This window comes from Helicoverpa zea, chromosome 21, assembly GCF_022581195.2.
Source record: "Helicoverpa zea isolate HzStark_Cry1AcR chromosome 21, ilHelZeax1.1, whole genome shotgun sequence".
Taxonomy (NCBI): Eukaryota; Metazoa; Arthropoda; class Insecta; order Lepidoptera; family Noctuidae; genus Helicoverpa; species Helicoverpa zea.
In genome coordinates this window covers 10,666,928-10,682,266 of record NC_061472.1, presented here as the reverse complement: position 1 = coordinate 10,682,266, position 15,339 = coordinate 10,666,928, and the positions used below count along the sequence as shown (strand labels likewise).

Sequence of the window (15,339 nt, the reverse complement as noted above, 5' to 3'; positions counted from 1 at the left end):
CGACGTCTGTCGTTGCAGAAAAGACACACCCTCGTCTCATCCGAGAAGAGCACAGCCCTCCATTGATCTATTGTCCAATCCACATGGTCACGGGCAAATTGCAACCGGTTTCTCCTATGCTGTGCAGTCAATTTTGGCCCTGTAGCAGCCCTATGAGCTCCAATTTTCTTCTCCTGCAGCCTTCTTCTAATCGTGGAGACGCTTACAGAAGTTCTGCGAGCTGATCGCAGTTGCTGTTGCAGCTCAACAGCATTGGAGAACCGATTACGTATAGACGTCGTAACAATGAAGCGATCGTCTCTTTCGGATGTGCACCGTTGTCTTCCAGATCCACGTCTTCGGATATAGCCACCAGTCTCTTGGAAGCGTTGGAACACTCGTCGAACGGCAAAACGACTCAAGTTCAGCTGCCGAGCAACATCACACTGCCGCATCCCTGATTGCAGTAGTGCAATGACTTGAGCGGCTTCAGCTGCAGTAGTATCCATCTTCTGGGGTATTTTTCTTGCTGTAACTGTTCACGTGTGTTCACTTCAAAGGCTGAATAGCGAATGACCCACATTTAACCTGGGTCGCTCGTTTTATACCCTTGTAGGGAGGTTCAATTAGTGGCCGTTGTAATGCGTATTTTGACAACATTTTTTTAACGTTACGTGCTAATGAGATCTGTTATGTTTAGGAAATCTAACTGTTGTTAATTTAAAGGTCAAAACAGTTAAACACGCTTTCACGCCGAGTGTATGTTGGGGTCGGCTTCCAGTCTAACTGGATTCATCTGAGTACCAGTGCTTGACTAGAAGCGACTGCCTGTCTGTCCTCCTCAAACCTTCTGACTACCCACAACGACTGCCAAGAATGTTCAATGACAGCCAGGTTCTACAGTTTAACGTGCCATCCGTTGTCACTTCAAAAGTCTAGACAGTTTATAATTTCAATATTTTATTGCACTCCATAAGTTTCATAAAGGTGTTACATTAGATATTTTAGTATATTATGGACCCCGTAGGGCACGGCAGTGGTGAAGGACGGGCGTTTTGGGGGCTGTCTTTCGTAAATTTAACATTAAAAAAGTGCTGATTTTCAGCCTACTTTGAATAAATGATTTTGATCATGACACACTTCATCTTCTACTACCAGAGCGCATCCGCCTAGCCGCGGAACAAGCAGCCGCCGCCCGAGAACAGGCCGCAGCTCGAGCCCGCATCGCCGCAGTGCGTCAGCAACGCGATCAGCTCGATCGCACTAGAGAACGACTAGAGGCTGAGCGCAAGCGGCGCCTGCAGCAGGCCAGGGATACTAGGAAGCCGGACCTGGATAAACCCACACGAGGGGTAAGTGCTATTGTATATTACCAGTATAAGTACTACACTTCCCAAAGGTCTTTTGAAAAATTGCGCAAAAATGTGCGTGAGGTTGCGCAAAAACCAGTGTGGAATTGCGCAAAAATTGAAAAATTGCGCTAAAAGCTGCCTGAATTTGAGCAAAAAACTGCGCGAATTTGCGCTAAATTGCGCATAAAAATCTGCCCAGGAATGGAGGTGTGTGAAGTATATGTGAGGCCATATAGTTGGTGTATGTGTATATACACAGAAATAATTTTTATTTATAACAATGGATTTTACTAGAATAAAAAAGTTCACTACTGTTACAATGCTGCAACAAGGACACTAGAAATGAATCGCACGTTGCGACTCAGTATGTCTCTTCGTGCCACGTAATGGCAACGCTGCGTTCTAGGATTTAATATTTTTTCTCTACACCATCATGTACCAAAAGTATGTATTAGAATACATTCTTTAAAAAACTATTATAATATACATATGCCTTAATCATGAAACCCCTAACTTCCTTCATATAAGGTGCTTTAATATTACCTGCCAGGACTTGAAATGGGGGGTAGTATTGCGTTTATAGATTACAATAGTGAAAGAATTTCGTTCCCCGGAACAGTCAATTCAATTTGAGACATTAAACAAGTTAAATTAACATTGGTTCTACTCTGCATAACGTGGTTCACAAATTACGCGCGTAGTGTCGCTTCGTCAATGAAAACAACTGCTATCTCTTTCTATCCGTTCTGCAAGAGTGGCAACGCGCAACTCTACTGGATGGTTAAACTAATAAATTAAGTCAAATTTATACGTATTTTTTTTTTGTATGAAAAAAAATATGACAAATAATCAATTATTTATCTTCACTATTGTAATCTATAAACGCAATACTACCCCCCATTCAAGTCCTGGCAGGTAATATTAAAGCACCTTATATAACCCAATCCTGAGCCACCTGTGGTTGTGCAGGACGAGGACGGCGACTCGTACATGATGTCCCCCGACAGCCCGGGCGCCGCGGGGCTCAATCGGTCGCACTCCTCGCCTAACATTGCTAAGGTAACCGAACATTCTTGTAGTTATCGGCACGAATCTTGAGCTCTGACCTACATCTGCGCAGTGATTTAGCAAAGAACCAATCCCGAATGACCGCTATGACGCGATGCGCTGCGGGCCAATCACCGCTTTAGCCCGCCCCCGCGCCTCACTTCATACCTCAAAAGGGACCCAATAAATTACTTCTGCGCAGGTGAAGGTCAGAGCTCAAGATTCGTGCCGATAACTATACCAAACTAGGTAAAATAACGCTTAATGTCCCCCCATAGTCCGGGAGCCGCGGGACTCAATCCGTCGTACCACAAAAAACTATTAAATGTCTGTTGAACACTTGTCTAAAAAAATTACACATTATGACGCTGAAATAAGGTCCGTTTTGCAGCCACAGTTTTTTTAGACAAGTGTTCGCAGATGGTTAAGTTTTTGTAGTAAGGCTCAATAGGTCGCACTCCTCGCCTAACATTGCTAAGGTAACGTTATGTTCATATCAGATTCATTAAAAAATGGCTTAAATTTGATACCAGCTTTAGTTTATTAGAAAACCAGCTTCTGAACATAGTAGAACGCGAGAGAACAAATTTTCGCAAAAAATATGGATATAATCATGATATACATATAAGCTTAGTTTTATCCAAATCCGTCCAGTAGTTTTTGCTTTAGAAACAAACATACATAGGTACATACTAACTTTCGCGGTTATATTATTAGTAGATTTTTTTGTTAATATTATTCACTATTATATATCACTCCGCGGTTTCAAAGAACAAAACGATCCTACTCTATACCAAATTACATCTCAATCGTTCAGCCGTTTTAAAATTAAATTGATTTTTTTAAATATTATCATTACGTATTATACCATCTAGCCTAAAATCATCCCAAACGCAACATCCTTCAAACACAAATCCTTTCCTCTTAACCATAACTCCACCTCTTTCTCAAAATTAAACCTAATTTCTATTGAAAACCTATCGGTTTTCCACCAGGTATCTTCAGATGAGGAGGAGCCTTGCGTGCCGGTGTTCGACCGCAGCACCAAGCCGACTAAAGTGGCGCCCTCTAGTGATCTGCATCAGAGAGACTTTCAACCCGTTTGGGGGGATGTGGTGAGTAGTGTATTTATGTATTTTAGTATTTGTCTAAGGTTTTTTGCAGGTTCAAATGATTCTACCAAGATCTGAAAATAAAAAGAAAATCGTTTATGCTAACTACTTATGTACGCTAAAAAACAGAGCCAAATTTTCGAAACATATATGTAATTAGCAAAAGACAGTCCCCAAAAGACTGGTAAGAAATGTTATGCGGAATAAAACAGGTGTGATTTTATTTTTGCAATAAACTGAAGAAGGAACTATAAATAATGCTAAGTAAAATATTCAAACATGAAACCAAAACATTCATAGTTATTTATATGGCGTATGACATAGCGTATGTCCTGTGTATGAGTAGGTACGGTATTCTGAAGAAATTACAGCAACCAAAATCAATACAAAAAATATCATTTTTCAGTACCTAATTTCATATAATAGTTCTTATCAATCTGTATCAATGTTTCAATTCATCTTGAAAGTATGTGAATTTTCTAGAACATACTAGATGCATTTTGATACACTAAGCGATGCACGCATTTGTGGCTCATGTTGACGTCAGTGCAGTAGATATAATGAATACAGTAAAACAATACCTAAATTTATTTCAGCACAATAAAGAAATCAGTATTGTATGGGGCATTCTAAGAGAAACTGATAATGCGAAGTTTTGGAGTACAAAACTAAATCTATATTTGTTAAAAATAAATCATTGTTTTACTGATAATGAAGGTTCTAAGGACCTTTCTGACTTCTGAAGATTCTGAAGCTTAAGGGTCATGGCACATTATAGCGGCACCGCAACAGCACGGCTCCAGCATTTAAGTTGTCATTCAATTTAGAGCATTAAATCATGTATATTATAATATATTTCGTAATGTCAATATGAAAAAGCCAACGGCTCACAGTCAGCGCGCTTGCCGCTACCACACAACTCGACTCGCCGCCCGCGTGCTGCAAGCGAGCGGACCTCATGCGTACAGCGCGCTTGCCGCTACCACACAACTCGACTCGCCGCCCGCGTGCTGCAAGCGAGCGGACCTCATGCGTACAGCGCGCTTGCCGCTACCACACAACTCGACTCGCCGCCCGCGTGCTGCAAGCGAGCGGACCTCATGCGTACAGCGCGCTTGCCGCTACCACACAACTCGACTCGCCGCCCGCGTGCTGCAAGCGAGCGGACCTCATGCGTACAGCGCGCTTGCCGCTACCACACAACTCGACTCGCCGCCCGCGTGCTGCAAGCGAGCGGACCTCATGCGTACAGCGCGCTTGCCGCTACCACACAACTCGACTCGCCGCCCGCGTGCTGCAAGCGAGCGGACCTCATGCGTACAGCGCGCTTGCCGCTACCACACAACTCGACTCGCCGCCCGCGTGCTGCAAGCGAGCGGACCTCATGCGTACAGCGCGCTTGCCGCTACCACACAACTCGACTCGCCGCCCGCGTGCTGCAAGCGAGCGGACCTCATGCGTACAGCGCGCTTGCCGCTACCACACAACTCGACTCGCCGCCCGCGTGCTGCAAGCGAGCGGACCTCATGCGTACAGCGCGCTTGCCGCTACCACACAACTCGACTCGCCGCCCGCGTGCTGCAAGCGAGCGGACCTCATGCGTACAGCGCGCTTGCCGCTACCACACAACTCGACTCGCCGCCCGCGTGCTGCAAGCGAGCGGACCTCATGCGTACAGCGCGCTTGCCGCTACCACACAACTCGACTCGCCGCCCGCGTGCTGCAAGCGAGCGGACCTCATGCGTACAGCGCGCTTGCCGCTACCACACAACTCGACTCGCCGCCCGCGTGCTGCAAGCGAGCGGACCTCATGCGTACAGCGCGCTTGCCGCTACCACACAACTCGACTCGCCGCCCGCGTGCTGCAAGCGAGCGGACCTCATGCGTACAGCGCGCTTGCCGCTACCACACAACTCGACTCGCCGCCCGCGTGCTGCAAGCGAGCGGACCTCATGCGTACAGCGCGCTTGCCGCTACCACACAACTCGACTCGCCGCCCGCGTGCTGCAAGCGAGCGGACCTCATGCGTACAGCGCGCCATAGGCGTGCTCATTACGCGCCGACTCCGAGCCGGCAGCGAAACAACGTCATTACGTCGTGTTCAATCATAACTGTCTTAACATAATATTGAGTTTGCGGTGTCAGCAAGCTTACACCTCGCGGCCGGCGCGCGGATTGCACCTTGCGGACAGCGCGTAGTTAGCGCGCTGGCAGCTAGCCGTAGTCTAAATTCGAAGCGACGCCGTGCTGCAGCTGTGCTGTTGCGGTGCCGCTATAATGTGCCATGACCCTAAGTCACTAACAAAATATGACATTGGCATATACATTTCGAAGCTCTAATTGCAACCGACCCTATGTACTCCAAACTTATTATGCCCCTCTTCTTTGGTAGATACTTAACCAATTGAAAATCAGGCTTCTCGAGCTCTTAAAACTAATCGGATATTATTTTAAAATACAAGTTACTATCGAACTAGTCCTACTGCATTATGCACAATACGTCTTTGTGACGAGCATCGAGTCAAGGCGAGGAATCCCACCGCGTGCGCTAATCCGCCACTAACTACCCACAAACGTGCGCCATTACACGGTAATCAATTATAATAAACATTGCTTCTTTACGTACAATAAGTATTAACAGCAAATAATAATAATTAAGAAGATTACTTGTATTTTTAATCCCGTTCATCCGATATAAGTAAATAAGAATGCAGTTTTCTTAATTTACCAGCTTCTGCCAGCGGTTTCACCCGCATCCCGTGGGAACCTCTGCACTGACCCGGATAAGAAGTAGCCTATAGCCTTCTTCGATAAATGGGCTATCTAACACTGAATTGAAGAATTTTTCAAGTCGGTACACTAGTATCTGTGATTAGCGCGTTCGCGAAAAACGTGCTTACGGTAGACTTCTACATCAGATCCATATGTTTTTCATCCATAACTACTTGCAAACATGCGCCGTTACACGGTAATCAATTATGATAAACATTGCTTCACTACGTACTACAATAGGTAGGTATTAACCGCAAATAATAATTAAGAGGTTTACTTGGAATCCTGTTGCTCCTAAACGGATTATAAGAATGCAGTTTTCTTAATTAGGTACTACATAAAACAACATTGATACCGTTTCAAAATATATGTAAATATCTTTCATTTTTATGTTTCTCTCGTTGTTTTCGAGTAGGTACTTCTAAAAAGGCTTTTCCAAGAAGAAGGTAAGGGTTTTATTATTTTTCAAAATATAGAACATCTCAAGTTTTAACCGAAAATTTTCCTTGCTGTATAACTACAAGTTTGGATGAAATTCAGTAGGATCGAAAGATGAGTCACAGACAGTACTAAGAACATGCCTTAGCTACATACGTCAAATACCATACCTTACTAATACTTAACTATTTTCACAAAAAATATTAATACTATAAGCCCACAGGCCTTTCACCTGAAATCACGACGCCACACGTCTCACAAAACGTGACTATGTTTACTAAGCCGAAACACCTCATATTTGTGACACATGTCTACTTACTGAATATAACATAGGTCACTTTTTACCTCATCTTCAACCTTCTAAAGCCTGGCTAAAACCTACCATGTTCCTTGTATCCAGTAACTCTTTCGCGCGATCCCGCACAACTGACAGGCTTTAGCCCTGCTGGGTCCAACTGCGATTTGCTGAATCTGAGGAGAGCGTAGACAGTAGTAGAACAATGTGCGCTGCCAACATGGGCCTGTCGTGTTTTAAGGTGGGTCCCGACATTCATCATCATTTGCCCGATCCGATTTAGGAGACGCCTGGAAGTCTGCACCCGTCTTTAGGAGACGGAAGGACGATAAGCCACCCGCAAATCACTACTCAGAGACCCACGCCTACGGTGTCGTCACTTAACCACGTCCTAAAAAACGTGACTATTATCTCCTAATCTGCCGAAACGCGTCACATTGCCGACCACACGGAGGTGCGCATACGGCTTCTAACGCCAAATATTGTAACTCAACACTGGACGCGTGGTATAAGCTGTGAACATCACATGTTTGTGCCTGCCTCTTGTTGTTAGGCTGCCATTTGGGCATTATGTAGAAGCACGTGGGTTTACTCGTGTTTATAGGAGATAATTGGGGGTTAAAAAAAATGTAGTATTTACGGTTTTGAGGGTGCCAATCTGACTTAATGTATTGAAGAGATGAAATATATTAACAAAAAAAAAATAAGTACAAGATGTCATGATGAGATCATGTATCAATAGATTAGTACCACAAATCTTGATGCTTACAAATTGATACTTAATAATCTTGATACTTTCAAATACCCAAGTTAAGTGTAAAAAATGTTACTATCCAAATCAAAAGACTGCTTCAAAAAATCAAAGAAACAGTACAATAACATTAAACGAATCTAGGGGTTATTACTAATTATTATCTTTATTTATATCAGACCATGGATCCATAATAACTTAATATTATAAACTATAATACTATAAAATAATTTAACGATAGACAAGTCAGAAAATCAAGGAAAAATTATACCCAGTAGTTTTCTAAAAAGACCGCCCATTGTGTCACCGACTTTTAAATCTGTAAATCAGTGTTTTGTTGTTGTTTTTGTTTTTTGAATTGTGATGACTTGCGCAAGACGGCTGGCAGGAGCTGGATACGAGAAGCCGAAAATAGATCTCAGTGGCGTGCACTTGGAGAGGCCTATGTCCAGCAGTGGACTGCGATAGGCTGATGATGATGATGATGATGATAAATTGGTGTACATAATAAAGAGTATATCTATCTATCTACATGGATATAAAAATATAATTATTATTAAACATGTTGTTAGCCCAGTTGCGGATAAAAGGCTGTTTTATTACATATGTTCGAGCGAGTTACACGTGCACTGCACTAACGAGCAGTTACTACTTATAATATTAAATTAACTTAAACTTTTCCAAGCCAATTTCTACGTCCGTCCAGTTAATTCTCTTCAAATGAATATGCCATGAAAAGAGTATAATTTATGTTATATTATGTGTTGGTAAATATTAAAAGAAGGTATTGTCAATCAATCGAGCATTATTAACAGGGCAGATTTGGTTGCTTGTTTGCATTTAATAACCTCCGAAACTTCTAAATTTTTTTATCTTGGGAAACACTTCACAGAAAACATATCCTATGTCACATAGGCTGTATTTTATCTGGGCACGGGAAAATGATCCCCCCAAAAGAGCTTGAATGTCATATTCCAGTTTCTTAGTTCTAAAAATATCTCAAAATAATGTCACCCCAAACATATCAAATAACACTAAACAATTAATTACAGTCGTCTGTATTAATTAGGTTACCCCAGGGAGGTAAAGTAAGTTCGTGTCCTCATGATTAATGCTCTAACCGCAATATGTATGCGATTCAAATAATAGTTGTGGCGACCTCGACTCGGAAATTCGTTTATTATATGAACCTATTATAAAAATAATTGCTTAGATATTAGCCATATAAAGTTAAAGGTGATGGTCATTCTTGAAGCAAGTAATATAAGGTATAATGGCTACCTCGTGTGAAATGTACAGTCAGCTTCAAAAGTAGTTTAACAAATCAACATTTTAAATACAGCTTAACATCGTGAGCTCGATAACTTATTAAAGTACTCGTGTACGTTTTTCAAAGTTTAGGATGTTAATAAATTTTGGCGTCAAAAGTAACTGAACAACCATTACCTACTGTACTTAATGGCTCTGTTTCAGGTATCTGTTTTACAAGATGATTCGATATCTTAATAATTAATTTAAAGCAATACTAACTATGTTGTAGTTTGACCAAGAGCAATTTAATTGCTTATGACGTCGTCTATAGTAACCATTTCCCAAATCGTCACCTATTACCCCATAAAGAACTCATTAAAATCAGTAAATAAAAACAATCGAAGTCAGTATAGTAAATAAGTGACCCCGTGCGTGACAGCAAGCGTGGGTGCATCGCGTGCATTCTGACGTATTGCACTTCATACAAGAAATAATCCCTTCCTACGCTATAGCTGTCTTATGTACGCACGAGATGGCAACTATATATTGTTTCCTCGTATTATATTTTACTAGGCTTTGCCATTTTGCTTTGCCGATTTACCTCGTCCAGGAAAGAAATTAAAAAAAACTCAAGTCTTTTCCCTCGCTTTTTAGATTATCTATGTACCAATTTAATTTTAATCGGTTTTACATGTCTATCACCGTCGCCATGGTATAACCTATCCAACATAAAAATATACCAGTCGGTTCAGTCTTTATGTCTGGGTTATCAAATCTAAATGCATTTATTGTGCAAACATTAGGTTTCTTTAAAGACTTACTACTAGGTTTCTTACAGCAATTATTCAAGGATTAGATATGTCAAATAACAAATCAATATAAGTCAAAACGCCGAAAATAAACGGTCTATAAATAGTTGTAGGTAAAATCAGTATAATAAATTATTCAACAGTAAAGCTAGTATAAAAATAGTTCGTACAAAAATAAATTATGCCCACGATCAATTTACCTACTCGTTCTTATATTTTGACAAAAATGTACCAAAATATAGCCAACATGGGTCGGGCTTTTGCACATTCCCATCAATCATGAAAATGTTTGCTCTTTACTAAGCAAACAGTACGCACGCCTTTTCTTATGCATACGACAATTTACGATACGGTTTCGGCCACTCTACGATATTAGCAAAAACTTTAGTGACTGAAAATTCTAGTGAGAATCTTGTAAGCATGAAAGATAAATAAGGGTAATTTATGTAAAACTTATACTTTCAGTTGTTGAAATATTACCGAATGCAATACCTAGTCATCAAAACAATACAGAACACTCACACTAGCACAAGTACAAACACACACATACGCACATTATACACAGACGTACTACCCACCTACCACCCCCTACCCTTAACGTTGTCAGCACACGTGAGCTCAGTGCGAGCTCGACAATGCTCACGACCGCACGCGCGATCAGCGGCCGAACAAACATGTTTATAAACAATACAACCAAATAAAATCAGTTCTTCTCAAAGAAAAGTGCGTTCACCAATGCTCCCCACAATATTGTCAACGTTGTTTATGTTTTATTTGTTAGTTTTGCTTATTCTAGTGTTCCCTTTGTCTAGGTATACTAAATCCAACCTTTTGTTCGGCCACGACAATTAATTTATTGTTTCATTGTGAACTCGAATTTCGGTCTTTTCGTGTGTTTTGTGTGAAGATTTCGTAATTACTTCAAGAAGAAAGGTCGTGTCTTCAAGACTGTAAACTTTAATTTCGCTCGAAAAGTCTTTGTAACAAGAAGACAGTTCTGTTTTCACTTGGTCCAAAGACGCTGCAAAAGCGATTACCAAAGAAGCAAGTCACCAAACCACTTGGTGAAAAGAAATAACAGCAGCGATAATAAAAAACAAGAAACTAAAAGAAGGGATCACCAACCCAATTATTGCGAAGTCTAAACCCTCAACGACCAGACTCCTTGGTCGAAGGATCTCGTGCAAGAGAGAGCAGAAACCTGCAATAGCTATCACCAAGTACGGTACAATCTTCAAGATTCTTCGCTACGAGCGGCGATGCATCCCGCTGGACACCGCCAACATGGTGCTCAAAGTCAAAGTCCGCCTCAAGTACTCGCAAAACCACATCGTCTGGCTGTTTCGACGTGTAAGTTCCTGCTTAACTGCTTAGCCTTTTCTTATGTTGGGGTCAGCTTCCAATATAATCGGATGCACCTGTGCACCAACCTAGTTACTTAGGTAACGGGATACCTACGAGCCACGAGCTTCTTGTGTTAGTTGTATTTTAAATGGATAGTATAGGGCTTGCATAGCTTAAGTTTTCTCAAAATAAAACTCTTCTTTTAACTCTCAAACTACTTTTTACGAAGGACTAGTTGCCGGCAAAAATAGCAACATACTTTAATCTGCTAAGATTTTAGAGGCGAACTACTTCAAAACAAAATATTGCGTCAGAAAGTTCAGGGTTTTACCTTATTAAGCCTCTTAGCCACCCCTTTGTTCTAAGCCGGTCGTGCTTAAGTATAGCACTTGAACTTGGTAGGCGGTCTCAAAAAACCTTAATTGGGTCCTAAAAATTTTCAAGAGGTATTATTTTCTCTACCTCGCTAAGTTTTTTCAAAGAGATTTATCAATAAAGCAATATAGGAAAGTCAGCCTTGCCCTTCACTTTCCACAGTAAAATATGAAACGATACAAAATAACTTCTACCACGCTACATCGTAACTGCACCGACCTTTTTAAATATTCACACGGGGCTCCGATCAAGTTGTCAAAGTCTATATAAAGCCACACCTACACCGTAAATTAGACCCCTAATGAGAAGTGGGGTCGTTTCGCCGTACACTTGACCTTGGGGGGCGACCTTTGACCTTACGGTACGATAACCATCGGCCGCCGGTGCCCGTAATGGGGCTTTATTTATTTGCCAAGTAATAGGGGTAGCGTGAACAGTTTTGAAAGAAAATGAAGCTAAGTGGAGTGCATGCTTATCGATTATTTTGAACTAGAAGTTTAAAGTAGCTATAGAACTTCATATGTAGTTTAAAGATGCATGTATGCACTCACGCCTTCTATAGTATAAAGGTTGTCAAGCTATTTAAATTGAGAGGTTTGTAATTTCTTCTAAGCAATCTTTATTTCAAACATAAATTATGATGTTCAGTTTATACAACAGATTAATCTTAGTCGGAAGTAAACATATTAGGCAGCTAGTTTTTTGATAGTAACTCCACATCATAGATTGATTGAACGTAATCATCACATGACTTGGCGCCTAACATTTTCGGGGGTCTCGGGAAATGCTTGTTTTTCTGTTTCAATCAATCATCCCATGTACGCATATTGAAATGATCTTACATAGAGAATTCTTGGTATTTTTGCAAATTTCCATTAATAAAAATAAATATAAGCATCACACCTGATTTACCTGAAATATTTTGGACGAAATCGAACTGTTTATCCATCCAGGTACGATATAAATCCTGTACTTGGGGACTGTCTTTTTTTTCAGGTCTTCTATATTTTCTTTCATGTTTTACTCACTGTCCTGATCTGTATGCTCTAATATTCTCCATACCCTCAGGGTCGAGGTCTGACAGGTCTGAAGAACCTGGGCAACACGTGCTACATGAACTCGATCATCCAGTGCCTGAACAACACCGCCATTCTCGTCACGTACTTCTGCAACGGACAGTACTTGGAACATGTCAACAGGTAAATATTGTAATTAGAAGTTTGGGCGCTCATTTTGAAATGGTTTGATGATCATCAGATACCTAGGCTTTCCCAAGTATCGTGGAGTCGGCTTCCAGTCTAATCAGATGCAGCTGAGTACCAGTATTTTACGTGGAGTGACTGCCTATCTGAGCTCTTTTCCCCTTTCATCCAGTTACTTAAGCACCGTGATGCTACTTTGAAAACTGGTTGTCCGACTTTCTGACAAGATGGTCCCATCCAGGTGCCCAGAGCGCCAAGCGTTGCTTTAACTTATGATCCATCGATCCTCGCGGCTTTGACTTACCCATGAACTTTTCTATCGAGGAAGGCTATAGACTACTTCTATCCAGGTACAAGAACTAGTTTCCACTGGTCGAAGCTGGTCATTTTATACGAGGACTTAATGTAACTGTTTGTTTGCAGGTCCCACAGCACTCGCGGCGCGATAGCAGAGGAGCTGGCGGCGGTGGTGCGCGCGCTGTGGTCCGGACAGTACCGCTTCATCGCCACCAGGGACCTCAGGGTATGTGGGTCTTCATGTTCTGCAGTATTCTCAGCTCTATGTGTTGATGACTTGGTCTTATGTTCTATGGGTAATGGTTGAAAGTCCACTTGAAAGATAGGTGTTGCAAATTGCCAATTTAAATACAAAAACACTTTTTTTGTGAAAATACTGAAGCAGTCTTTTTTTTTTCAGTTTCTTTAAATCTTAAACGGGCTCTCTTGTATCCCTTGTTTAATCTAAAGTATTCCAAACTGCTTATGCAAAAAATATACTAAAATGACTTTAAGGAAATGTATATTCTGAAGGTCTTTGTCTATTTTCAGCTTATCTTATACGTATCGTTTGTGTAGTCTAACATCTTCCTAACTGCTATTACAAAATATACTAAAATGACTATAACGCTACACAGAACGAAGTGGGCAAACACCAGCGCGCGTTCCGTGGGTGTGAGCAGCAGGACTCGCACGAGTTCCTCACCATCCTCATGGACTGGCTGCACCTCGACCTGCAGTTCAGCATCAACGTGCCGCCCCACAAGGTACCTTACGCCTCACCACTCCTGGACACCAGTTCTTTTGTGAAATGTCAGGGAAACCAGGACTTCTTGAGAAATATCGCACAACTTTCAGAGCCAGATCTTTTCCACATAGACAGTAATTTTACTGGAGTCGACGGGTCTATAAGTCTGCACCAAACGTCTACTCATCTTACATACATAATGTCAAGTATTGTCGTTCATTATATCAAGGACCGAAAGATATCTATCATGTAATAGCTCTCCCCTTTTGGGGCGAAGTAAATATTGCTTGTAACTACAACCCATCCACGTTCCTTCTGTAGCCTATGACCTATGTATCTCTTTCAAACTTTTCCATAACCCTGGACAATCTGCAGCACCATTACCAAGTTCTAATACCCATTCTCTTCACAGGACAGCCTCCCCCCTTCAGAGAAGGCATGGCACGAGTACACCAAATCCAAGGAGAGTTTAATCCTACGGCTGTTCTACGGACAGATCAAGTCCACCGTCCGATGTACCGTGTGCGGCAAGCAGAGTGTCACTTACGAGTCCTTCTCGAATCTCTCGCTGGAACTGCCGGCGAATGCTAATCGGTGTACTTTGAGTGTGAGTTCATGGCTTTTTGTTATTTATCGATTTTTTTTTTCTGAACTGTAGAAAAGTGGTTTCTTTACACTGTAGCTAAACAAAGGCGTCACCATGACTTTTCTTAGGTTGCATAGGTATTTTTATTATTGCTTTGAAAGTGTAACAAACATATGGATGCTTTCATATTTCAGAATGATATTCCAAAATTCTTTCAAGGTCTTCTTTGTGTGGCAAAATCTATCAGACCATTTAATTGCAGATTATTCAAATTCAATATGTCTAAAGATTTCTATCCTGCAGAATTAATCATTATTTTTATGTGTATTTGTAGTTATTGATACTGATAGCAAATTAAACACTATTTCCCCAACAGGACTGCCTGAAACTGTACCTGAACGGCGAAACAATACCAGGTTGGAACTGCCCCAACTGCAAGGAGAAGCGTGATGCAGTCAAGAAGCTAGACATCTCCCGCCTTCCCCCAGTCCTGGTCATACACTTCAAGCGATTCTACGTCGATCCCAAAGAGTATATGTGTAACGCATATAGGAAGAAACAGACATATATTGACTTTCCTCTAGAAGATCTGGATATGAGACAGTTTTCCCTACATAGTCCGCCGAATCACTCGTACAATTTGTATGCGGTTTCGAATCATTATGGCTCTATGGAGGGAGGACATTATACGGCGTATTGTAAGAGCAGTGTTTATGGGAAGTAAGTGTTTTTGGAGTTCTTATTTTTATTCATCTTTTCTGTTCTATTGAATTCTATATTCATGTGACAATATTTAAAAAAGTTTTATTTAGACAATATTTGAATATCAGTATTGTAATGGTTTCAATATGGCCTTTGCCTTTTTACTGTCCTATATCACACAGAGTAAGATAAGTTATTTGAACGGAAATTCCCTTTTGAGTTTTTGGACCTGTAAATGTGAATATTATGTAATCAATCTTCCCTTATCATCAAACTTAGGGCAAACTTTTACCATTCAAG

At 41.3% G+C, this 15,339-nt stretch overlaps 1 protein-coding gene across 3 annotated transcripts in view; it reads left to right on the top strand.

Annotated features, from left to right (window-relative positions):
• Window positions 1–15,339, top strand: part of LOC124640655 (ubiquitin carboxyl-terminal hydrolase 8) — a 28,282-nt gene that overhangs the window by 10,601 nt on the left and 2,342 nt on the right. For 2 of the 3 annotated variants that reach the window (XM_047178520.1, XM_047178519.1), the window contains exons 11-18: window positions 1,138–1,331; window positions 2,301–2,390; window positions 3,374–3,493; window positions 12,594–12,724; window positions 13,151–13,250; window positions 13,642–13,770; window positions 14,164–14,358; window positions 14,714–15,057. In XM_047178520.1, coding sequence (XP_047034476.1) covers window positions 1,138–1,331; window positions 2,301–2,390; window positions 3,374–3,493; window positions 12,594–12,724; window positions 13,151–13,250; window positions 13,642–13,770; window positions 14,164–14,358; window positions 14,714–15,057 — 1,303 coding nt within the window. The remainder of the gene's footprint in view (window positions 1–1,137; window positions 1,332–2,300; window positions 2,391–3,373; window positions 3,494–12,593; window positions 12,725–13,150; window positions 13,251–13,641; window positions 13,771–14,163; window positions 14,359–14,713; window positions 15,058–15,339) is intronic. The other variant, XM_047178521.1, reaches the window with a different exon arrangement.